This window comes from Salvelinus sp. IW2-2015, linkage group LG20, assembly GCF_002910315.2.
Source record: "Salvelinus sp. IW2-2015 linkage group LG20, ASM291031v2, whole genome shotgun sequence".
In the NCBI taxonomy this organism is placed as follows: Eukaryota; Metazoa; Chordata; class Actinopteri; order Salmoniformes; family Salmonidae; genus Salvelinus; species Salvelinus sp. IW2-2015.
In genome coordinates, this window is record NC_036860.1 from 3,419,298 (window position 1) to 3,444,018 (window position 24,721).

General features: G+C 42.4%; 1 protein-coding gene and 1 long non-coding RNA gene across 2 annotated transcripts in view; one reads left to right on the forward strand and one right to left on the reverse strand.

The window, feature by feature from the left end:
* Positions 1 to 2,752, reverse strand: part of plppr2a (phospholipid phosphatase related 2a) — a gene marked incomplete at its 5' end in the record, with an annotated part of 10,827 nt that extends 8,075 nt beyond the window's left edge. Inside the window, 1 exon segment of the mRNA XM_024147811.2 lies at positions 2,560 to 2,752. Coding sequence (XP_024003579.2) covers positions 2,560 to 2,752 — 193 coding nt within the window.
* An 8,201-nt stretch (positions 2,753 to 10,953) lies between these two features.
* LOC139029381 (uncharacterized) overlaps positions 10,954 to 24,721 on the forward strand; it is a 235,317-nt gene continuing 221,549 nt past the window's right edge. The window contains exon 1 of the long non-coding RNA XR_011481682.1: positions 10,954 to 11,007. This is a non-coding gene — a long non-coding RNA (uncharacterized lncRNA). The remainder of the gene's footprint in view (positions 11,008 to 24,721) is intronic.

A 24,721-nucleotide genomic window follows, 5' to 3' on the forward strand; every position in this document is an offset into this window, starting at 1 on the left:
AGTGGCTCTTCCTTGCTGAGCGGCCTTTCAGGATATGTCGATATTACTGTGGATATATGTAACGTCAGGAGAATGATGGGTGTAGAGTCAGGCGCAGAGAGCAGAAGTTGCACGGGCACAAAACTTTAATGTCCACAGTAAAACAGGAACAGGTACAAAAGAAAAGGGGTGACGCCAAAACACAGGCGCAAACACAACCCACAGACCACTGTTTAAATAAACTGGACAGCGAAAACCCAAAATCAATAATCCACCTCCGACGTAACATGACAACCAAATAAGCCCGCACAAACACTAGCGGGCGAAACGAAACTAAATAGTACACCTCCCAAAACCCCAACAAGGAACAGGTGAAAACAATTAGACATACATAAACGAAAAGGAAAAAGGGATCGGTGGCAGCTAGTAGACCGGCGACGACGACCGCCGAGCGCCACCCGAACGGGAAGGGGAGCCACCTTCGGTAGTATTCGTGACAATATAGATACTTTTGTACCTGTTTCCTCCAGCATCTTCACAAGGACCTTTGCTGTTGTTCTGGAATTGATTTGCACTTTTCACACCAAAGTACGTTCCTCTCTAGGAGACAGAACGCGTCTCCTTCCTGAGTGGTATGACGGCTGCGTGGTCCCTTGGTGTTTATGCTTGCGTACTATTGTTTGTACAGATGAATGTGGTACCTTCAGGCATTTGGAAATTGCTCCCAAGGATGAACCAGACTTGTGGAGGTCTACAATTCTTTTTCTGAGGTCGTGGCTGATTTCTTTTGATTTTCCAATGATGTCAAGCAAAGAGGCACTGAGTTTGAAGGTAGGCCTTGACATACATCCAGGTATACCTCCATTTGACTCAAATGATGTCAATTAGCCTATCAGAAGCTTCTAAAGCCATGACATCATTTTCAGGAATGTTCCAAGCTGTTTAAAGGCAACTTAGTGTATGTAAACTTCTGACTCACTGGAATTGTGATAGTGAATAAGTGAAATAATCTGTCTGTAAACAATTGTTGGAAAAATTACTTGTGTCATGCACAAAGTAGATGTCTTAACCGACTTGCCAAAACTATAGTTTGTTAACTAGAAATTTGTGGAGTAGTTTAAAAATGAGTTTTAATGACTCCAACCTAAGTGTATATAAACTTCCGACTTCAACTGTATGTATGAAATTCTTCACACCAGTTTTAGCCATCACCATCAGAAACTGCTGAGGCATGTCTCTTCCTGTTTTATTGTTGTGTTACTTGCATTCTCGTGTTTCTTCAAATGTAGCAAGTTCAATCAGGAAGGCTGGTCTGAATGCTTGTTTAACTTCATCAAGCCGCAAAACATAATTCACTCTGTTTCCTATTATACGGGCATAATGGGAATGAATACAAACGTTTCATCATCAGCATAGCATCTAGTTCTTCTCCTCTATCCTATTAGCCATGTGCAGAATGTCATTCACCTATTTACCTTTAGCCTATAAGCATGGCACAATAATGCACATTCTGCAGGGTTACTGTTTAACCTATCACTTTCCTCTCTTTCAACCAATGGGTGTCAATCTTAGGATGTATTTCTATGTCAACTTACCCATGTTCTCTCACTTGCTGTTTTTCAGCAGCAGTTTTCAACAACCATCCACCTTCCCACAACCAGCAGCTATAATAACCTTAAGGCCTGTCATTGGAACTCCGCTCCGCTAGCCGGGGGGGTTGATGCCAGCTGTCCAGCAAAGGGCTACCTGTCTGGCTCCAAGGAGCATTCTTCCGTGAGGCCATACCGCAAATTATTTAATACAATTTCATATTGCACTCCGTCTCTGGTGTTCATTCAGTTACGCCTCTACTCAAACTTATATCGTACTTTTTGTGTGTTTTTTTAATGACATTTTATATTACCTACATTATTATCTATATTATATTATTATTTATATCACTATCTATATTCATATTCATATTTATATATATAATATTATTATCTATTTTATTATTATTATCTATATTATTACTATTTTCTATATTATTATTTATATTATTATTATATTCTATATTATTATTATTTTCTATATTATTACTATTTTCTATATTATTATTTATATTATTATTATTATATTCTATATTATTATTATTTTCTATATTATTTATATTATCTATATTATTATTATTATAACATTATCTACATTATTATTATCATCTATATTATTATTGTTAATATTATTTTTATTATTATTATTTTCTATGTTATTATTAATATCTATACTATTATTATCTGTACTATTATTATAATAAGTATTATCATTATTATTTATATTATCATTATTATTATTGTTATCACTGCACTGTTGGGAAAGAGCTCTCACTATATTGTTTTACACCAGTTATATCCTGTGCACAGTGACAAATCCAATCAACATCTACATTTTCCTTTAAAAATACATCAAATTCAGATACCCTTTTATAGATATTTCCAATTCCAGGTGTGTTTATATCATCTTGTTAGACACACTAATCATTCAAGACTAGTTCAGGCAGGGCTGGGTGGTGTTGGTCTAAACTCTAGAGGCTGTAGTGGTTACCTAGGAAGCGGACGATGCGTCGCAGCAGGGGGTTGAAGTAGCAGCAGTCTGCTGTCACTATGGTCTTCTCTTGCGTCCCCTCAGCCTTCAGAAAGAACGCCACCAGCTCCCCCACCAGGATCTGTAGAGAGAGAGAGACACACACACACACACACACAGAGACAGACAGAGAGAGAGAGAGAGAGACAGAGACACACACATAGAGATAGAGACAGACACACACAGAGAGATAGAGACAGACACAGAGAGAGACAGAGAGAGAGAGACAAAGAAGAGAGAGACAAAGAAGAGAGAGAGAGAAAGAGAGAGAGACAAAGAAGAGAGAGAGAGAGAAAGAGAGAGAGACAGAGAGAGACAGAGAGAGAGAGACACACACAGAGAGAGAGACAGAGAGAGAGAGACACACACAGAGTGAGAAAGAGAGAGAGAGGGAGGCAGAGAGGGAGACAAAGAGAGAGAGAAAGAGAGAGAGAGGGAGGCAGAGAGGGAGACAAAGAGAGAGAGAGAGAGAGAGAGAGACAAAGAGAGAGACAGTTTCACAATTCAGAAGTTAAATGCCTACTCTTCGCAGATGACCTATGCCTGCTGTCACTCACACCACATGGCCTACAGCAGAGCCTGGACCTGCTAGAGCAGTACTGCCAGACCTGGGCCCTGGCAGTAAACCCAAAAATACTAAAATAATGATTTTCCAGAGAAGATCCAGATCTCAGGGAATTAGACCAAAGTTCTCAATTGGTACAAAAAATATAAGAGTACTGTACACACTACAATTACTTAGGTTTAAAAATAAGCTCAACTGGACACCTTAATGAGGCAGTGAATGAACTGAGAGAGAAAGCACGCAGGGCATTCTAAGCCATTAAAAGCTAATTGAAATTGAAATACCTATAAAAAATTTGGCTAAAACTAATTGAATATGTCATTGAACCAATAGCACTATGGCAGCGAGGTGTGGGGTCCACTTGCAAAACAAGATTTCATCAAATGGGACAAACACCCCATTGAAACCTTGCATGCAGAGTTCTGTAAGATTATCCTACATGTCCAGAGGAAAACTACAAACAATGCATGCAGGGCAGAATTAGTCCAATATTCACTAATAATAAAAACTAAAAAAAGAGCAATTAAGTTTTGAAACATCTAAAATACAGTGACCCCCTCTCATATCATACCAAGCCCTGCAATGCCAAGAGCTGAGCAAAGAAAAGAGTCCCCTCATCCAGCTGGTCCTGGGGCTGAGTTCACAAACCTGTTCTACTAACACACTGAACCTCAGGACCAGAACATCCAATCAATCAGAATAACCAAATTACAACACAGTCAAAACAAAACTACATTGCTTATTGGAAACACAAGCACAAACACAAAGCAAAATGCAGTGCTATCTGGCCCTAAATCAACAGTACACCGTGGCTAAATATTTGACCATGGTTACTGATCAAAACCTTAGAAAAACCTTGACAAAGTACTGGCTCAGTGAGCACAGCCTTGCCATTGAGAAGGGTAGACACAGGAAAACCTGGCTCCCTGTAGAGGAAAGGCTGTGCAACCACTGCACAACAGCAGCAACTTGAGACGGAGCTGCATTTCCTGACAAAATGTAAAAAATATAAAACAATTAGAGAGTGTCATTTTCCCAAATTTGAAACCCTTATTCAAGGTTTCAAAGACCTCTCTGATGAGGATAGGCTACCCGTCCTGTTGGGGGAGGACGCAGAGAGCTGTGGGTTGGCAGCTTATTGCTGCCTGCCATAAGTTGAGGGACAGTGTCTGACAGACCAATCAACCTGCACATGTACTCTACTGTATGCTTATTGTTATTGTTGAATGTATGGTTATTTTGACCCTTGGTTATTGTTGTTACTGTTGTCCCGTTGACAATTTTGAGAGAGAGAGACAGTTAGCTTTATTGAGGGCCCTAAACTGAGCGAGAGGGTGCATGTATTGAAAACAACAAGTTATTTGATTTAATTTAGGCTATGCACAAGTTCTGAAAAAGCCACATGCCCACACAGACCTCAACTCTCTCACACAACACGTGGCATAATGTCAGCGCGTGGCTAGTGTTCCCCATGTTCACACCCACACAGTTTCATTTGAAACCCTCATCATCAACATCACATTCGCAGGAGTCCAGCCATTCATTTMTGTTACAAAAAATACCCACCATTGGAGCGAGGAACGTGCCAGGCTCGTGACAGCCGCAGAAACCAGATAACTGTAGCTACATCGCACACCCACTGAGTGCATGTGCTAACATGATTGCTTTATTGAGGGCCCTGAACTGTGAAACTCACTCTTTTATGCACGGTACTCAGACAACATCAACTATTTCCAGTTTCTGAAARGACTTGACTCAACAAAACATTTGCTTGTCCTTCTGTAGAAAACCATGTGTTTATTATTCCAACAGCAAGGACTTAAGCTAATAGCCACCCTAACACTAAAGCATAACTGAATCCAAGTTATGTTCTCATGAAATATAAATGTAAAATGCACTGGGGATCCACAATACAGCGGAATAGCAGAGAATAACATATTACCTTCCCTTATTTATAGAAATGAGAGAGAAATAAAAGTCTCAGATCTAAGAAAAATTAAGACTGGAGAGTTTGAATGAGCTAACAGCCTCTGAAGCAAAGGCTCTGTGTTCCTTTGTGCGTGCCCAATAGCACTCCCCCTCCATTAGGGAAACATACATCATAGCGACTAATGGTTCAATAGCAACATTAAACTAACTCTAATATGAACCATGATATCAAATTGGAAGGAGAGGATCAACATAAACTACAGGTTGCCGAGGGTACCGCTGACTGACAAACATATGTCCACACAGTAAATCTGTTAGCATGTGTTAGGGAAGTGAGGTATTGGGCTTCATCCCATCKTACTCCTGCATGGATCAGTACTCTGAAACACTGATTCTCAGTCTGCTAAAAGCTGTTCAGCAGTAGGGTGGTGATCCTGTTCGGAAGCATATCACATAGTCAATACTGTACAACCATCCCCCTTTCACCACTGTTAATAGCTACATCCTCCAGAATTGGAGCAGATGAATACACTTTGGAGATACAATCAGTACAGAGGGAGATAGAAGCCCGTGTCGAGATGGAGAGGGAGCGAGTGAAGGGAGAGGGATACAGAAAGAGAGGGACGAGGGAKAGAGAGAGAGAGAGCAAACTGTAGCAATGAATTATTCACGGATGTGCCTGGACCCTGTCTGCATGGTGAATCATGTTGCACATTATTTCAACTGACGTCTTTTAAATGATCCCCTCCATCACGCTGGATCTCGCTCTGCTGCGTGTCTCTATTCTTACTGCTCTCTTATTAAGGAGTCAAGGTAACATTGCTGGAGGGTTTGTGTTTAATGTCAAGGAAGTTAAGTACGACAGTCAATGTGCTGTCTACAACACAATCACGTAACATTTCTGTTTCCACACAGCACCAGTTGACTGATGTGAAGCAGGGTACTCTACAGTAAGTGTTTGTTCCCAGTGTTATTAGACCCACTCCACCACACCTCTGAGGAGGAAAGGAGAGAGAGAGAGTGGAAAACACACAGGAGGGTTGGGGTCAATTACATTTCAATCCCAGTCAATTCAGGAAGTAAACCAAATTCTAATTCCAATTCCAAACTTTCCTCAATGAAAAGCATTGAAGGAAATTAGAATTTAATTGTGAATTTCAGTATACTTCCTAAATTGACTGGAATTAAACAAAATGTTTTACCTCAACCTTACTTACCTCAACCTACTGCAGACAGGCAGTATCCCCTCAACAGACTAAGAATAGTATCTGACCAATCACGTGCCTGGGCTGTGACATCAGTCTAATACGCGTTGCGTGGAAACACCGAGCGGACAGGAGAAGAGAAAAGAGAACATGTCCTGCACTTCACCCTCGTCTGCCGCTGAATCAGAGAAAAGCTCTGACAAGTGGGATGAACTGGACCCTGACACTGTTGGGGTGTGTGTGTGTGTGTGTGTTTGCATGTGTGCGTGTGTCTGTGTGTATGTGTGTGTACACATTCCTGCCAGAGTTAGAGCAAGTTGGAGGAGTCAGTTTGTGTTTGTGTGTAAGCAACTGGGTAAATATCTTTACTGTGCATATCAAAATATGTGTCTTCTCCAAAACAAGTTGGGAATCAGTTCTAATCACGCGGGAAAGAGATATGAATACAGGGAGAAGAGGCAGAAAGAAGATAAGGAGGAGAAGAGGCAGGGAGATAACAGCCCTAGGTAATCATCTGAGGCTAATTCCAAGAGGCCTGTTAGATCCCAGATAAACACAGACAATAAAACTGAGAGTGACAAGAACAGCAGCAGCCTCCTGACAACAACACAGCACTGGAGCAGGACCATTGTTCCTCAGATAGGGCTTATTAACACACACACACACACACACACACACACACACAGGGCTACAGATGCTCAGCGAACCGAAACACACCGCTCTGGTCCAACAGCTGACTCTGTTAAGATGAGTGTGTGGGGAAATGGAAGGCTGATGATTCCAATCCCATAAACAGATGCATTATGGTACATGGTATACCACCTCTACTGCTATTGTGTTTGTTTGTTTGTTTGTTTGTTTGTTTGTATCTGTCATCACCTACAGTGGAATCTGACCTGAATCACCTCAACATACACTGGGCTTTAGATAGGTCTACCATGTAGGGTACATGTCACAGTGGATTGAGTTGARTATCCTCTGGTGCTGAGAGAATAAGCTACAGCCTACAACACTATGAATGGTACATAAAGGAAGTGTTAAGGGCCTTGGCGACTTGGAGTTAGAGCCCATCTAGTACATACAGTAGTGGCTGGGATTGTATAGTGTATACAGTACCATGTTAATATGAAGAGGATCCAGGCTGTACCACATCTCCACAGAGGGTTTGAACAGCTGGCCAGGCTGGGGATTGTTAAAACCATTTGTTCAACATGAACCGTTACAAGAGGGAACAAGCACTATCGCGGTTGAATGAAATCAGTAAACGCGCGTGCATGCACGAACGCACGCACACACACTTCAATGAACTAATGTGTGAGTGCACTTCATGGACATTGATAGCTATAGCMCTCTGATTTGAAGGGAAAATAACTGTTTTCAACGCACTTATTTCAGTGTAAACAGCTGAACTTCGCTGTTTCTATGGTTGACATGTATCGTTAATCATTCTGGCTGTTTTCGGTTTACTATGTTCTAATGCAGTGATTTCTATAGTCTTGCCAACCATAACTCTTTAGTCTTGTGTTACATCACTCTTCTCTTACCCACTCCTTCCTCCCTCATGTCTTTTTCTATGTCAGTCAACCTTTATAGATTTTTCCTCCCAGTCCCCAACAGGGAAAGTAGGTTAGGATTTCTCTCTCCCTTTCTCTCGTTGTACTTCCCCTCCATTCTTGAACTCTTTCATTTCATGCTCTCTTTTCCCAAAATCTCCTCTGTTAAATCCCTKTAAATTCCCTGTCGCCAGCCAAACAGCTAAGCCACAGCTGCAGATGAGGAACAGAGTCTGTCTTTAGTGTAAAAAGCACAGAGATGCAGGAAGAGAGGCAAAAGAGAGGAGCGAAATGAAGAGGGAGGAACCGAGAGAAGGAGAGCAGAAGCTGAAGAGAGTGAGAATGASTGTGTAAAACAGAATTGGATGATGCTGCTAACTGGTCTCTGGGGTGTTGAGTGAAGCATGTCCCTCTGCCAGGACCACTGAGGTGTCTCTGCTTTCTGCCTGAGCGTAAAGGGATCAGTCATCCGTGCTGTGGAGCTGTGACTGACGAGTTCACTCTAATCATATTGCACAAGCGGGTGTATGTCTTCAGCTGTCATATACAGTACTATACATAAAGCTATACATGAAGCTATACATAAACTATACTATAAGCTATACTATAAGCTATACATAAGCTATACTATAAGATATACATAAACTATACCATAAACTATACTATTCACTATACCACAAACTATACCATAAATGATACATAAACTATACTATAATTATACTATTCACTATACATAAACTATACCACACACTATACTATATTTATACTATTCACTATACCATAAACAATACATAAACTATACCATAAACTATACTATAATTATACTATTCACTAAACCATAAACTATACATACACTATACCATAAACTAAACTATAATTATACTATTCACTATACCATAAACTATACATAAACTATACTATATTTATACTATTCACTATAACATAAACTATACATAAACGATACCATAAACTATACTATAATTATACTATTCACTATACCATAACCTATACCATAAACTATGCATAAACTATACCATAAACCAAACATACACTATACCATAAAGTATACATAAAGTATACATAAACTATACCATAAACCATACATACACTATATATAAACTATATCCACTCTCAGAGAGAAAGTAATGCAAATAAAGAGAGCAAGAGCAAAAGAGAGAGAAACAGTAGAGAGCAAGAGAACCAGATCAGAAAAGAGATAGAAAGAAGCGATAAAGGGATAGAGTGAATCGTTTGATGGTGCGATCAGTGTATCGGCTCTGATCGAGCTCAGTAAAGTGATTATCAATGCGGTCAGTCATATTAATCGTTGTGATTGTGTTGAGTGAGCGGGACTGTGAAGCTGCTTGTAAATTGGACTGCTGCACGGATACCAAACAGATATAGCACCACTCTGAAAGCTGGGTATTACCATGGTAACCACTTCACAGTGGTTAAACTAGACACTGTCCTTCTCCTTACAATAATAGGCGACAACCTCTCTTTTTCTTAATGGTGTGTACTATGTACCTTCACTTCAACCCCTCTCTACTAGATCTATTGTGTTTTTCTCGTAGGGAGGTAAAGGAAACTCCTACTCTCCCACCATCTCTTTCTGTGCCTCCACACAATCTTTCTCTATCCCCTCCCTGTATTTCATCATCTGGTACTCTTCTCACCTTTCTCAATTTGTCATTTCACCCTTGGCACGCCTCCTTTACCCCCTCCCCCTTCCCCTCTGCATCCCTCCCTTACCCCCTCCACACCCCTCCCTTAACCCCTCCTCCTCTGCACCCCTCCCTTACCCCCRCCRCCRCTGCACCCCRCRCTTAACCCCRCCRCCCCATCGGCACCCCTCCTTCCCTGAAGCGGTACACAGCGGCCCCAGCGACAACAGTGACTCTTTCTAGACACATATGGTCCCATGACAGAGAAGAGACACAGCCAACACGTCCCCCTGGAGACCACCCTGCCATCTGCATCTGTCTGTGTGTGTGTGTGTGTGTGTGTTTGCACTCCAGATGTCCTTCATTTGATCCTTTCTTACTTTCTGTGTTGTGATGCAAAAATTCAAGCAAAATTCATAGTGCATAGAATTCTGAAGTTGTTGTTGGATATTATTCATCCTAATCAGACAGTTTTTTTTTTACATGGACCATACATTGGAGATAATATAAGACAAGTACTGGAAACAATAGAACACCATGAAAAATCTGGGAAACCAGGACTGGTATTCATGGCTGATTTTGAAAAGGCTTTTGATAAAGTACGACTGGAAATGATATATAAATGCCTGGAATATTTACATGTTGGAAAATCTCGTATACAATGTGTTAAAGTTATGCATTTTATTTTTTTATTTCACCTTTATTTAACCAGGTAGGCCAGTTGAGAACAAGTTCTCATTTACAACTGCGGCCTGGCCAAGATAAAGCTATATACAGTCTATATACAGTGTGTGCAAACGGCGTGAGGAGGTAAGGCAATAAATAGGCCATAGTAGCGAAGTAATTACAATTTAGCATATTAACACTGGAGTGATAGATGTGCAGATGATGATGTGCAAGTAGAAATACTGGTGTTCAAAAGAGCAAAAAATTWAATAAAACCAATATGGGGATGAGGTAGGTAGATTGGATGGGCTATTTTCAGATGGGCTGTGTAAAGCTGCAGTGATCGGTAAACTGCTTAGATAGCTGATGCTTAAAGTTAGTTTGGGAGATAAGTCTCCAACTTCAGCGATATTTGCAATTCGTTCCAGTCATTGGCAGCAGAGAACTGGAAGGAAAGGCGGCCAAAGGAGGTGTTGGCTTTGGGGATGACCAGTGAGATATACCTGRTGGAGCGCGTGCTATGGTGGGTGTTGCTATGGTGACCAGTGAACTGAGATAAGGCGAAGCTTTACCTAGCAAAGACTTATAAATGACCTGGAGCCAGTGGGTCTGGCGACGAATATGTTGCGAGGGCCAGCCGACAAGAGCATACAGGTCGCAGTGGTGGGTGGTATATAGGGCTTTGGTGACAAAACGGATGGCACTGTGATAGACCGCATCCAGTTTGCTGAGTAGAGTGTTGGAGGCTATTTTGTAAATGACATCGTCGAAGTCAATTTGTAAGTCGCTCTGGATAAGAGCGTCTGCTAAATGACTTAAATGTAAATGTAAAATGTAGGATAGTCAGTTTTACGAGGGTATGTTTGGCAGCGTGAGTGAAGGAAGATTTGTTGCAAAATAGGAAGCCGATTCAAGATTTAATTTTGGATTGGAGATGCTTAATATGAGTCTGGAAGGAGAGTTTACAGTCTAGCCAGACAGCTAGGTATTTTTAGTTGTCCACATATTCTAAGTCAGAACCGTCCAGAGTAGTGATGCTAGTTGGGCGGGCGAGTGCGGGCAGCGATCGGTTGAAAAGCATGCATTTAGTTTTACTAGCGTTTAAGAGGAGTTGGAGGCCACGGAAGGAGTGTTGTATGGGATTGAAGCTTGTTTGGAAGTTTGTTAACACAGTGTCCAAAGAAGGGCCAGATGTATACAGAATGGTGTTGTCTGCATAGCGGTGGATCAAGGAATCACCCGCAGCAAGAGCGACATCATTGATATATACAGAGCCCGAGAATTGAACCCTGTGGTACCCCCATAGAGACTGCCAGAGGTCCGGACAACAGGCCCTCCGATTTGACACACTGAACTCTATCTGAGAAGTAGTTGGTGAACCAGGCGAGGTAGTCATTTGAGAAGCCAAGGTTGTTGAGTCTGCCGATAAGAATAAGGTGATTGACAGAGTCGAAAGCCTTGGCCAGGTTGATGAAGACGGCTGCACAGTACTGTCTTTTATCGATGGCGGTTATGATATCATTTTAGTACCTTGAGCGTGGCTGAGTGCACCCGTGACCAGCTCGGGAATCGGATTGCACAGCGGAGAAGGTACGTGGGGATTCGAAATGTCGTGATCTGTTTGTTAACTTGGCTTTCGAAGACTTTAGAAAGGCAGGCAGGATGGATATAGGTCTATAACAGTTTGGGTCTAGAGTGTCACCCCCTTTGAAGAGGGGATGACCGCCGGCAGATTTCCAATCTTTAGGGATCTCGGACGATACGAAAGAGAGTTGAACAGACCTAATGGGGATCAACAATGGTGCGAATAATTTAGAAAGAGAGGTCCAGATTGTCTAACCCAGCTTATTGTACGGTCCAGGTTTGCAGCTCTTTCAGAACATCTCTATCTGGATTTGGGTGAAGAGGAAGCTGGACGCTTGGCAAGTAGGCCGGGATGCGGAGCTGTTGGCCGGGTTGGGGTAGCCAGGAGGAAAGCATGGCCAACCGTAGAGAAATGCTTATGAAATTCTCGATTATCATGGATTTATCGTGGTGACAGTGTTCCTAGCCTCAGTGCAGTGGCAGCTGGGAGAAGTGCTCTTATTCTCCATGACTTTACATGTCCCAAAACTTTTTGGAGTTAGAGCTACAGGATGCAAATTTCTATTTGAAAAAGCTAGTCTTTGCTTTCCTAACTGACTTGGCTTATTGGTTCCTGACTTCCCTGAAAAGTTGCATATCGCGGGTACTATTCGATCGTGCAGTCCGCCACAGGATGTTTTTATGCTGCTGAGGGCATCAGGTCTGAAGTGAACCAAGGCTGTATCTGTTCTTAGTTCTACATTTTTGAAAGGGCATGCTTATTTAAGATGGTATGTGTATATAGTATAGTAGATGGTATAGAATTCTAGGTGTAAAATAGTTAATATTGGCTACTTTTCAGGAAGTATTAAACTGTCAAGAGGAGTAAAACAAGGTTGTTACACTATTGCATATCTTATTAGGGGACCAACAGTCCAGACCAACAGTCCAACAATAATATTCAAGGCCTAGAAATCCATGCTTAAAAACAAAGGTGTCATTGTACGCTGATGATTCATGTTTTCTTTAAAATCCACAATTGATCCTTCCACAGCCTCATAGATGATCTAATCAGTGGTCACCAGCCTTTTCTGAGTCAAGATCACTTTCGCAGTCAAAAATGTTCCGGTCCGGTTTGGAGCGTGCAGTCGCAATTCCGCGTCGCTCCACAGGTAGTTTACCATTTTCATTCATTTTCATTACAGTACAACGGTTTGATTTGTTTGATCTTAACGAGCTACATATCCGTCTTTTATCAAAGATAATTGAGTAGTTATTGGGTTATTGAGGTCGCTAGCCAGCTATTTTCGCCGAACGTAACAACGTAGTCAACACTGCTAGCTAGCTAGCTAGCCAGCTAGCCACCGAGTAGCAGCACAGCAGCATAGCAGCACTGAGAGACGATTACATTACAACGGAACGACTTGATTAGTGTAGTGTTAGCTGGCTACATAGTGTGTCTTTGCTATCTTGTATCTAAGATAATTGTGTAGCTTAGAGTTGGTTATAATTATTCGGTTAAACTAGCCAGCTATTTTCGTAACGTAACGTAGTCAACACTGCTACTAGCCAGCTAGCCACCGAATAGCAGCATAGCAGCTCTGGAGACTCTGGGAAAACGATTACATTACACGGAACGACTTGATTAGTGTAGTTAGCTGCTACATAGTTGTCTTTGCTATCTTTGTATCTAAGATAATTGTGTAGCAGAGTTGGTTTGATAATTATTCGGTTAACTAGCCAGCTATTTCTCCACCGCCCTGCCTGCCGTCTCCTACCTAGTCAACACTGCAGCTAACACTGCTAGTTAGCCAACTTCTACCGAATAGCAGCACTGTAGAAACCACACTACAACTTACATTACAACGGAACGACTTGATTAGCGTAGTGTTAGCTAGCTACATAGTTGTCTTTGCGTCCTTGTTACAAAATATTTGTTAGGTTTGAGAAATTGTCAGAGTTACCTAGCCAGCTACACGTTCAAACAAATCAACAACGCACCACTGCTAGCCAGCCTACTTCACCCCAGCAGTACTATTCATTTTAGTCAATAAGATTTTATTTTATTTTTGCAACGTAAACTTAACTTCCTGACACAGTGTAGTCCACTTGTCATTCTAAACTCCTTTACATTAGGTACCTCTTCTGTAGCCTGTCAACTATGTGTCTGTCTATCCCTCTCTTCTCCTCTCTGCACAACCATACAAACGCTTCACACCGCGTGGCCCCCATTCTAACCTGTGGTTCCAGCGCGCACGACCCACGTGAGTTCCAGGTCTCCGCAGCCTCTGAACTGCGATCTGCGCCAACAAGCAGAGTTCATCTCACCTATGCGTCCCTCCAGTCCCTCGACTTCTTGCACTGACGAAACATGGATACCACTGACAACACGCTACCCTACCTCTCGCCTCGTCTGCCAACGTTTCCGCACAGCCCGAGAGCTTCTGGTCAGCGGGCGTGGCACTGGGATCCCATCTCTCCCAAGTGGACATTCTCTCTTTCTCCCCTGACCATCTGTCTATCGCCTCCTTTGAATTCCATGCTTCACAGTTACCAGCCCTTTCAAGCTTAACATCCTTCATTTATCGCCCTCCAGTTCCCTTGGAGAGTTCATCAATGAGCTTGACGCCCTGATAAGCTCCTTTCCTAGGAGCTCACCTCTCACAGTCCTGGTGACTTTAATCTCCCACGTCTACCTTTGACTCATTCCTCTCTCCTCCTTCTTTCCACTCCTCTCATCTTTTTGACCTCACCCTCTACCTTCCCCCCCTACTCACAAGGCAGGCAATACGCTTGACCTCATTTACTAGATGCTGTTCTTCCACTAATCTCACTGCAACTCCCCTCCAAGTCTCCGACCACTACCTTGTATCCTTTCCCTCTCGCTCTCATCTAACACTTCCCACACTGCCCCTACTCGGATGGTATCGCGCCGTCCCAACCTCGCTCTCTCTCCCCCGCTACTCTCTCCTCTTCCATCCTATCATCTCTCCCTCTGCTCAACCTTCTCCAACCTATCTCCTGATTCTGCCTCCTCAACCCTCCCTCCTCCCTTTCTATCCTTTGACTCTCTATGTCCCCTATCCTCCAGGCCGGCTCGGTCCTCCCCTCCTGCTCCGTGGCTCGACGACTCACTCGAGCTCACAGAACAGGCTCCGGGCAGCCGACAAATGGAGAAAACTCGCCTCCTGCGGACCTGGCATCCTTTTCACTCCCTCCTCTCTACTTTCTCCTCTTTCTTCTGCTGCTAAAGCCACTTTCTTACCACTCTAAATTCCAAGCATCTGCCTCTACCCTAGAAGAACTCTTTGCCACCTTCTCCCCTCTGATCCTCCTCCCCTCCCTCCCCCCTCCTCCTCTCTGCGGATGACTTCAGTCAACCATTTTGAAAAAAGAAGGTCGACGACATCCATCCTCGTTTTGCTAAGTCAAGACACACGCTGGTTTCTGCTCACACTGCCCTACCCCTGTGCTCTTACCTCTTTCTCCCCCTCTCTCCAGATAAATCTCGCGTTTGTGACCCGCCCGCCCAACAACACTGCCGCTTGACCCTATCCCCTCCTCTCTTCTCCAGAACCATTTCCGGAGACCTTCTCCCTTACCTCACCCTCGCTCATTCATCATCCTTGACCGCTGGCTACGTCCTTCCGTCTTCAAGAGAGCGCAGAGTTGCACCCCTTCTTGAAAAACCTACACTCCGATCCCTCAATGTCTAACAACTACAGACCAGTATCCCTTCTTTCTTTCTCTCCAAAACTCTGAACTGCCGTCTTGGCCAGCTCTCCGCCTATCCTCTCTCAGAATGACCTTCTTGATCCAAATCAGTCAGGTTCAAGACTAGTCATTCAACTGAGACTGCCTCTTCTCTGTGTCACGGAGGCCTCCGCACTGCTAAAGCTAACTCTTCTCTCCTCTGCTCTCATCCTTCTAACCTATCGGCTGCCTTTGATACTGTAACATCAATCCTCCTCTCCACCCTCTCCGACTGGGCATCTCCCGGGCGGCCCACGCTTGGATTGCTGTCTACCTTGACAGGTCGCTCCTACCATGGCGTGCGAGAATCTGTCTCCGCACCACGTGCTCTCACCACTGGTGTCCCCCAGCTTGTTCAGGCCTCTCCTATTCTCGCATACACCAAGTCACTTGGCTCTGTCATATCCTCACATGGCCTCTCCTATCATTGCTATGCAGACGACACACAAATAATCTTCTTCCTTTCCCCCTCTAAACCAGGTGGCGAATCGCATCTCTGCATGTCTGGCAGACATATCAGTGTGGATGACGGATCACACCCTCAAGCTGAACCTCGGCAAGACGGAGCTGCTCTTCCTCCCGGGAAGGACTGCCGTTCCATGATCTCGCCATCACGGTTGACAACTCCATTGTGTCCTCCTCCCAGAGCGCTAAGAACCTTGGCGTGATCCTGGACAACACTCTGTCGTTCAACTACATCAAGGCGGTGACCGTTCCTGTAGGTTCATGCTCTACAACATTCGCAGAGTACGACCCCTCACACAGAAGCGGCGCAGGTCCTAATCCAGGCACTTGTCATCTCCCGGCTGGATTATTGCAACTCGCTGTTGGCTGGCTCCCTGCCTGTCCATTAAACCCTACAACTCATCCAGAACCGCCGCAGCCCGTCTGGTGTTCAACCTTCCCAAGTTCTCTCACGTCACCCCGCTCCTCCGCTCTCTCCACTGGCTTCCAGTTGAAGCTCGCATCCGTACAAGACCATGGTGCTTGCCTACCAGAGACTGTGAGGGAACCGGCACCTCCGTACCTTCAGGCTCTGATCAGGCCCTACACCAAACAAGGCACGTCGTTCATCCACCTCTGGCCTGCTCGCCTCCCTACCTCTGAGGAAGTACAGTTCCCGCTCAGCCCAGTCAAAAACTGTTCGCTGCTCTGGCACCCCAATGGTGAACAAACTCCCTCACGACGCCAGTCAGCGGAGTCAATCACCACCTTCCGGAGACACCTGAAACCCCACTCTTTAAGGAATACCTAGGATAAAGTAATCCTCCTAACCCACCCCTCCCCTTAAAAGAGTTAGATCACTATTGTAAAGTTTGTTCCACTGGTGAATGCACCAATTTTAAGTCGCTCTGGATAACACGTCTGCTAAATGACTTAAATGTAAATGATAATGTAAAAAGCAAGCTGAATCTATTCTCAGATTTTTTTTTTTTTTACATTAACCTCACACAAACAGTTTTGCAGGAATGAGGTTTGGGCAGTAGCCCAAAGCCTAATACATTATCACAGCATATTGCTACATGGATTGGCCTGCCAATATTGTAATCAGACCATATTATATTTCAAAACTCGAGCTTTGATAACAAAAATTCAGGATGTTTAGCACTTTTGAGGCACTGTGGAGCATGAATGAAATAATTCACTTTTTTATTTTACTGGACTGATGGTACCTGCATCTGATGGTCAACGAGGCAAATCACGACGTCAGTGATCTTCAGGTTGAAAAGTTGGAGCTCTAGAAAGATGCTGAGTTTCCGACTTGAATTCCCGAGGTGGATGACCGTTCAACACGATCCTCTCCTTTCCTCCGGTGAGACTGACCAGAGAAGAGGGACACCGTCTTCCACCTGATGGCGAAACTCGAGTCGTACCGCATCTGCCTCATGCACAAATTCATGTTGTTCCTATGACCAAGAAAGTTAATATTACTTAATTTTAAAATCGACACACCAGCTGCTAATAATAATAAAACGCAGGGCTATCGATACTTGGCTACTCATTCATTGCAGCTGGAGCCCGAGTGGAAGTACGGAGAAGCACGTTTTGTAATAGTGTTGAATATAAACTTAAAACATGAACTCACTCATAAAAATAGCAGCTCTTTGCTGTATTCATTGACAGTCTCTCTGTGGTCATGGTTTTAAAAGTTATTAAATCTTACGTACGTTAGTAGCCTTTAAACTTGGCTGTGGCCAGGGTCATGGAAGCTCTGTAGCCACSGTGATTTGAGCTATCCGATTGGGCAGCGCAGTAGGTGCACTCGATTTAGTCACAGATTTGCCGGTCCGCCGGGTAGGCGGAGTTTGTCTCATGGAAACACTTTGCTTACCCGGTGCGCAGGACTTTTGAATCAATCTATCAGCAACAGCTCAACACAYTTTTTAAAAAGGAGCGCAAGCCTTTATCGTTCGTTGGCTTTTTTACAGAAATATTTGGTGATCAACTAGGAATTGAAGATTGAAGTCTTGAAGATCAACCAGTGATCGACTGGTCGGCGACCACTGATCTAGATAATTTTTTCTAACCTCTCTGGATTAAAACCAAATTATGATAAATATACCATATTACGTATTGGATCACTAAAAAATAAAACTTTTACATTACCCTGTAGTTTACCAATAAAATGGTCTGACGGTGAAGTGGACATTCTCGGCATTCATATCCCGAAAGAAAGAAAAGATCTCACTACAATACATTTTAATAAAAAGTTATCAAAAATAGATAAGATCTTGGTCCATGGAAAGGAAAATACCTGTCTTTGTGGAATAATCACCCTGATTAACTCTTTATTCATATCTCAGTTMACCTATTTTCTTATTGCCTTGCCTACACCCAGCCACTTGTTTTTTAAATAATATCTGCAAAAAATATTCATTTTATTTGAAATAGCAAGCCAGATAAAATTAAGCAGGACTATTTATATAATGAATATGAATTCGGCGGGCAGAAATGATTAAACATGAAAGCATTAGACCTCTCACTAAAGGCTTCAGTCATACAAAATGTATACTTAAATCCAAACTGGTTCTCTAGCAGATTAGTACGAATGTCTCACCCCATGCTCAATAATGGCCTTTTTGCCTTAATTCAGATTACAACCTCTCACTTTCGGTTATTTGAAAATGAAATAATCTCCATAATATCTCTATTTTAAAACAAGCCATAGAAAGTTGGTTGCATTTTGAGTTTAATCCACCAGAACAAATGTTACAACAAATATGGTTCAACTCAAATATACAAATTGATAAAAAAAAATATATATATATATATACTGTATATACATTTTTTAAATGTTTAAAAATGTTATAGTTTTTGTAAGATATATCATAAATAGGACTGGTGGAGTTATGTCACACATGCAGCTATCAAAAATATATGGAAATGTCTGCTCTTGTAACGGCAGTCTACGTCGTTCTCCTCCTCAGACGAGGAGAGGCGAGAAGGATCAGAGGACCAATGTGCAGTGTGGTAATTAGACATAATGAATTTAATCAAACAAAACAAGACACTATACAAAATGACAAAACAAACTAACCGTCACAGTCCCGTGTAGCACCAACACTGACACAGGAACAATCACCCACAAACAAACAGTGAGAACAGCCTACCTTAATATGGTTCTCAATCAGAGGAAACGTCAAACACCTGCCTCTAATTGAGAACCATATCAGGCAACACCTTAAACCCAACATAGAAACACAAAACATAGAATGCCCACCCCAACTCACGCCCTGACCAACTAAACACATACAAAAACAACAGAAAACAGGTCAGGAACGTGACAGCTCTACTCAAAATTACAACCAACTAATTACAGCATTACCACAAAAATGGAAGAGGCAAGTGGAAGGGGGAAAAAGTAAGGAACTTGTCTGTCGTCCCTGCATTAAAGAACAAAATGGGTTAAGAAAAATGTGATAAATAAAAAGTATACCAGTTTCATTTAAGGACCACATTTTTGAAAGCTGTGCCATATAGATTGCAAAATAGTTGGAAAGAGATTTTCGATGTACCGATTCCATTGGCACTTGGTTCATGAACTGAGACACAAAATTACGCTGGATTCAAAACACAAGAGTTTTTCAATTCAAACGATTATACACAATTCTTTCAACCAATATAATGTTATATACAGTTGAAGTCGGAAGTTTACATACACCTTAGCCAAATACGTTTAAACTCAGTATTTCACAATTCCTGACATTTAATCCTAGTAAAAATTCCCTGTTTTAGGTCAGTTAGGATCACCACTTTATTTTAAGAATGTGAAATGTCAGAATAAAAGTAGAGAGAATGATTTATTTCAGCTTTTATTTCTTTCATCACGTTCCCAGTGGGTCAGAAGTTTACATACACTCAATTTAGTATTTGGTAGCATTGCCTTTAAATTGTTAAACTTGGGTCAAACGTTTTGCGTAGCCTTCCACAAGCTTCCCACAATAAGTTGGGTGAATTTTGGCTCATTCTTACTGACAGAGCTGATGTAACTGAGTCAGGTTTGTAGGCCTCCTTGCTCGCACATGCTTTTTCAGTTCTGCCCACAAATTTTCTAATGGGATTGAGGTCAGGGCTTTGTGATGGCCACTCCAATACCTTGACCTTGTTGTCCTTAAGCCAGTTTGCTACAACTTTGGAAGTATTTTTGGGGTCATTGTCCATTTGGAAGACCCATTTCCGACCAAACTTTAACTTCCTGACTGATGTCTTCAGATGTTGCTTCAATGTATCCACATAATTTTCCTCCCTCATGATGCCATCTATTTTGTGAAGTGCACCAGTCCCTCCTGCAGCAAAGCACCCCAACAACATGATGCTGCCATCTCCATGTTTCACAGTTGAGATGGTGTTCTTCGGCTGGCAAGCCTCCCCCTTTTTCCTCCAAACATAACGATGGTCATTATGGCCAAACAGTTCTATCAGACCAGAGGACATTTCTCCATAAAGTATGATCTTTGTCCCCGTGTGCAGTTGCAAACCGTAGTCTGTCTTTTTTATGGCGGATTTGGAGCAGTGGCTTCCTCCTTGCTGAGCGGCCTTTCAGGTTATGTCGATATAGGACTCGTTTTACTGTGGATATAGATACTTTTGTACCTGTTTCCTCCAGCATCTTCACAAGGTCCTTTGCTGTTGTTCTGGGATTGATTTGCACTTTTGATTAATTGATTTGCACCAAAGTACGTTCATCTCTAGGAGACAGAACGCGTCTCCTTCCTGAGCGGTATGACAGCTGCGTGGTCCCATGGTAACTTGAGCACTATTGTTTGTACAGATGAACGTGGTACCTTCAGGCGTTTGGAAATTTCTCCCAAGGATGAACCAGACTTGTGGAGGTCTACAATTCTTTTTGAGGTCTTGGCTGATTTTCCCATGATGTCAAGCAAATAGGCACTGAGTTTGAAGGTAGGCCTTGAAATACATCCACAGTACACCTCCAATTGACTCAAATTATGTTAATTAGCCTATCAGAAGCTTCTAAAGCCATGACATCATTTTCTGGAATTTTCCAAGCTGTTTAAAGGCACAGTCAACTTATTGTATGTAAACGTCTGACCCACTGGAATTGTGATACAATGATTTATAAGTGAAATAATCTGTCTGTAAACAATTGTTGGAAAAATTACTTGTGTCATGCACAAAGTAGATGTCCTAACCGACTTGCTAAAACTATAGTTTGTTAACAAGAAATGTGTGGAGTGGTTGAAAAACTAGTTTTAATGACTCCAACCTAAGTGTAAGTAAACTTCTGACTTCAACTGTATATGGGGGATACAACCATCCCAGCTCTGCAAATTTTGCTGCGAAGAGACAGAATTATTAGATAAATAGTTTTGGTACTGTCCATATGTAGCTTGTTTTTGGTTGCAGGTTCAGAAATGGCTGATGAATTGCAATACCTGGAGTTAACTCRGCAAATAGCACCGCTGGGTGATTTAAAAGTCATAGTCAGTCGATCAATATAGTAATAATCTCAGCAAAAAAAAGTATCTTTAATTTACTATCTGTAGAAACTATGAGACTAGAAAGGTTCAGAACTTTTGTGAAACAGCACAGTGGAAAAAATATGTGGCAAATAGAAATCAAAACTGTATGGTGTTCAGAGATAGATGGAAGGATAGTTGAAGGATGGGGCTAAAAACAAACAAAAGACAACTATTGTAAAATATACTGAGTCTGTAAAATGCATATACAATGCCTTCGGAAAGTATTCAGACCCTTTCACTTTTTGTTACAGCCTTATTCTAAAATGGATCAAATTGCTTGATACCCCATTATCACAAAGCAAAAGCAGGTTTTTAGACATTTTTGTTAATGTATGATTATTTATTTTGTATCACATTTACATAAGAATTCAGACCCTTTACTCAGTACTTTGTTGAAGCACCTTTGGCAGTGATTACAACATCGAGTCTTCTAAGGTATGACTCTACAAGCTTTGCACACCTGTATTTGGGGAGTTTCTCCCATTCTTCTCTGCAGATCCTCTTAAGCTCTGTCAGGTTGGATGGGGAGAGTTGCTGCACAGCTATTTTCAGGATTCTCCAGAGATGTTCGATCAGGTTCAAGTCCGGGCTCTGGCTGGGCCACTCAAGGACATTCAGATACTCGTCCCGAAGCCACTCCTGCGTTGTCTTGGCTGTGTTCTTAGGGTCGTTGTCCTGTTGGAAGGTGAATCTTCATCCTCAGTCTGAGGTCCTGAGCACTCTGGAACAGGTTTTCATCAAGGATCGTTCTGTAATTTTCTCTGTTCATCTTTGCCTCGATCCTGACTAGTCTCCCAGTCCCTGCTGTTGGAAAACATCTCCACAGCATGATTCTGCAACCACCATGCTTCACCGTAGGGATGGTGCCAGATTTCCTCCAGACGTGACGCTTGGCATTAAGGCCAAAGATTCTTGTTTCTCATCTTCTGAGAGTCTTTATGTGCCTTTTGGCAAACTCCAAGCGGGCTGTCATGTATATTTTACTGAGGAGTGGCTTCCATCTGGCATAAGGCCTGATTGGTGGAGGGCTGCAGATGATGGTTGTCCTTCTGGAAGGTTCTCCCATCTCCACAGAGGAACTCCAGAGCTCTGTCAGATTGACCATCAGGTTCTTGGTCACCTCCCTGACCAAGGTCCTTCTCCCCCGATTGCTCAGTTTGGCCGGGCGGCCAGCTCTAGGAAGAGTCTTGGTGGTTCCAAACTTCTTCCATTTAAGAATGATGGAGGCCACTGTGTTCTTGGGGACCTTCAAGGCAGCAGACATTTTTTGGTACCATTCCCCAGATCTGTGCTTCGATGCAATCCTGTCTCGGAGCTCTACGGACAATTCCTTCGACCTCATGGCTTGGTTTTTGCTCTGACATGAACTGTCAACTGTGGCGACTATATAGACAGGTATATGCCTTTCCAAATCATGTCCAATCAATTTAATTTACCACAGGTGGACTCCAATCAAGTTGTAGAAAACATCTCAAGGATGATCAATGCAAACAGGATGCACCTGAGCTCAATTTTGAGTCTCAAGCAAAGGTTCTGAATACTTATGTAAATAATGTTTTTTGATTTTAATACATTTGCAAAAATGTCTGAAAACCTGTTTTCGATTTGTCATTATGGGGTATTGTGTGTAGATTGCTGAGGATTTTATTTTAAAAAAAAATCAATTTTAGAATAAGGCTATAACGTAACTTAATGTGGAAAAACACCAGCTCATCGTCAACAGCGAAGAGGGCGACTCCGGGATGCTGGCCTTCTAGGCAGAGTTCTCTGTCCTCTGTCCAGTGTCTGTGTTATTTTGCCCATCTTAATCTTTTATTTTTATTGGCCAGTCTGAGATATGGCTTTTTCTTTGCAACTCTGCCTAGAAGGCCACATCCTGCAGTCGCCTCTTCACTGTTGACGTTGAGACTGGTGTTTTGTGGGTACTTTTTAATGAAGCTGCCAGTTGAAGACTTGTGAGGTGTCTGTTCTCAAACTAGACACACTAATGTATTTGTCCTCTTGTTCAGTTGTGCCCTGGGGCCTCCCACTCCTCTTTCTATTCTGGTTAGTGCTAGTTTGCGCTGTTTCTGCGAAGGGAGTAGTACACAGCGTTGTACAAGATCTTCAGTCTCTTGGCAATTTCTCGCATGGAATACCTTCATTTCTCAGAACAAGAAAAGACTGACGAGTTTCAGAAGAATGTTCTTTGTTTCTGGCCATTTTGAGCCTGTAATCAAACCACAAATGCTGATCTCCAGATACCAACTAGTCTATAGAAGGCCAGTTTTATTGCGTCTTTAATCAGAACAACAGTTTTCAGCTGTGCTAACATAATTGCAAAAGGGTTTTCTAATGAACAATTAGCCTTTAAAAATGATAAACTTGGATTAACTAACACAACGTGCCATTGGAACACAGGAGTGATGGTTGCTGATAACGGGCCTCTGTACACCTATGTAGATACCATAATAAAATCAGCCGTTTCCAGCTACAATAGTCACTTACAACATTAACAATGTCTACACTGTATTTCTGATAAATTTGATGTTATTTTAATGGACAAAAATGTGCTTTTCTTTCAAAAACAAGGACATTTCTAAGTGACCCCCAACTTTTTTAATGGTAGTGTATATATTTACAAAAAATATATATGGGGGATTGGAAATTATGCAGACAATTACAATCTATCTGCATTATTAAAGTTGAAAACCAAGGACTGCTAGTGTGAATTCCTCAGGTCCTGTTAGATTCAGCCTCTCTCCAATGAGACACATAATGGGCACTAACCAGATCGTTTCCATCTGTTCTGTCCTCTCAGATAACTGTTGGAGTAGAAGAGGATGATTTGCCCTGGTAGAGTATTGGGATTCACCCCATATGCAGTATTTCTCTCATAGGCCTACAATACAGTATATGCTGGAAAAGTATTCTCTGGTGAGCAGGTTTGGTAGGCCAAGTGTAGTCCATAAGGCTGAAGTGAGAGGGCAGGTTAAGCAGAGGATCCATCCTTTATCTAGGTAGAGATTTTGATGGGGGGAATTGATAAAGGACTCTTGGGGATGATGTGTCAGATCTCACTACATCTCTGCATGACAATGTAGACACACACATAACACACTCATCAACTGTCAGATAGAATCTACTATAAGACATGTTCTCGAGATCATAGCCCGCTCCTCCGCACCACGCCACATGCGACGTTCAGTCCCAGCCACAGCTCAGAAAGATCCCCCTCACAAAAGTATCCGATGTGGCTGTC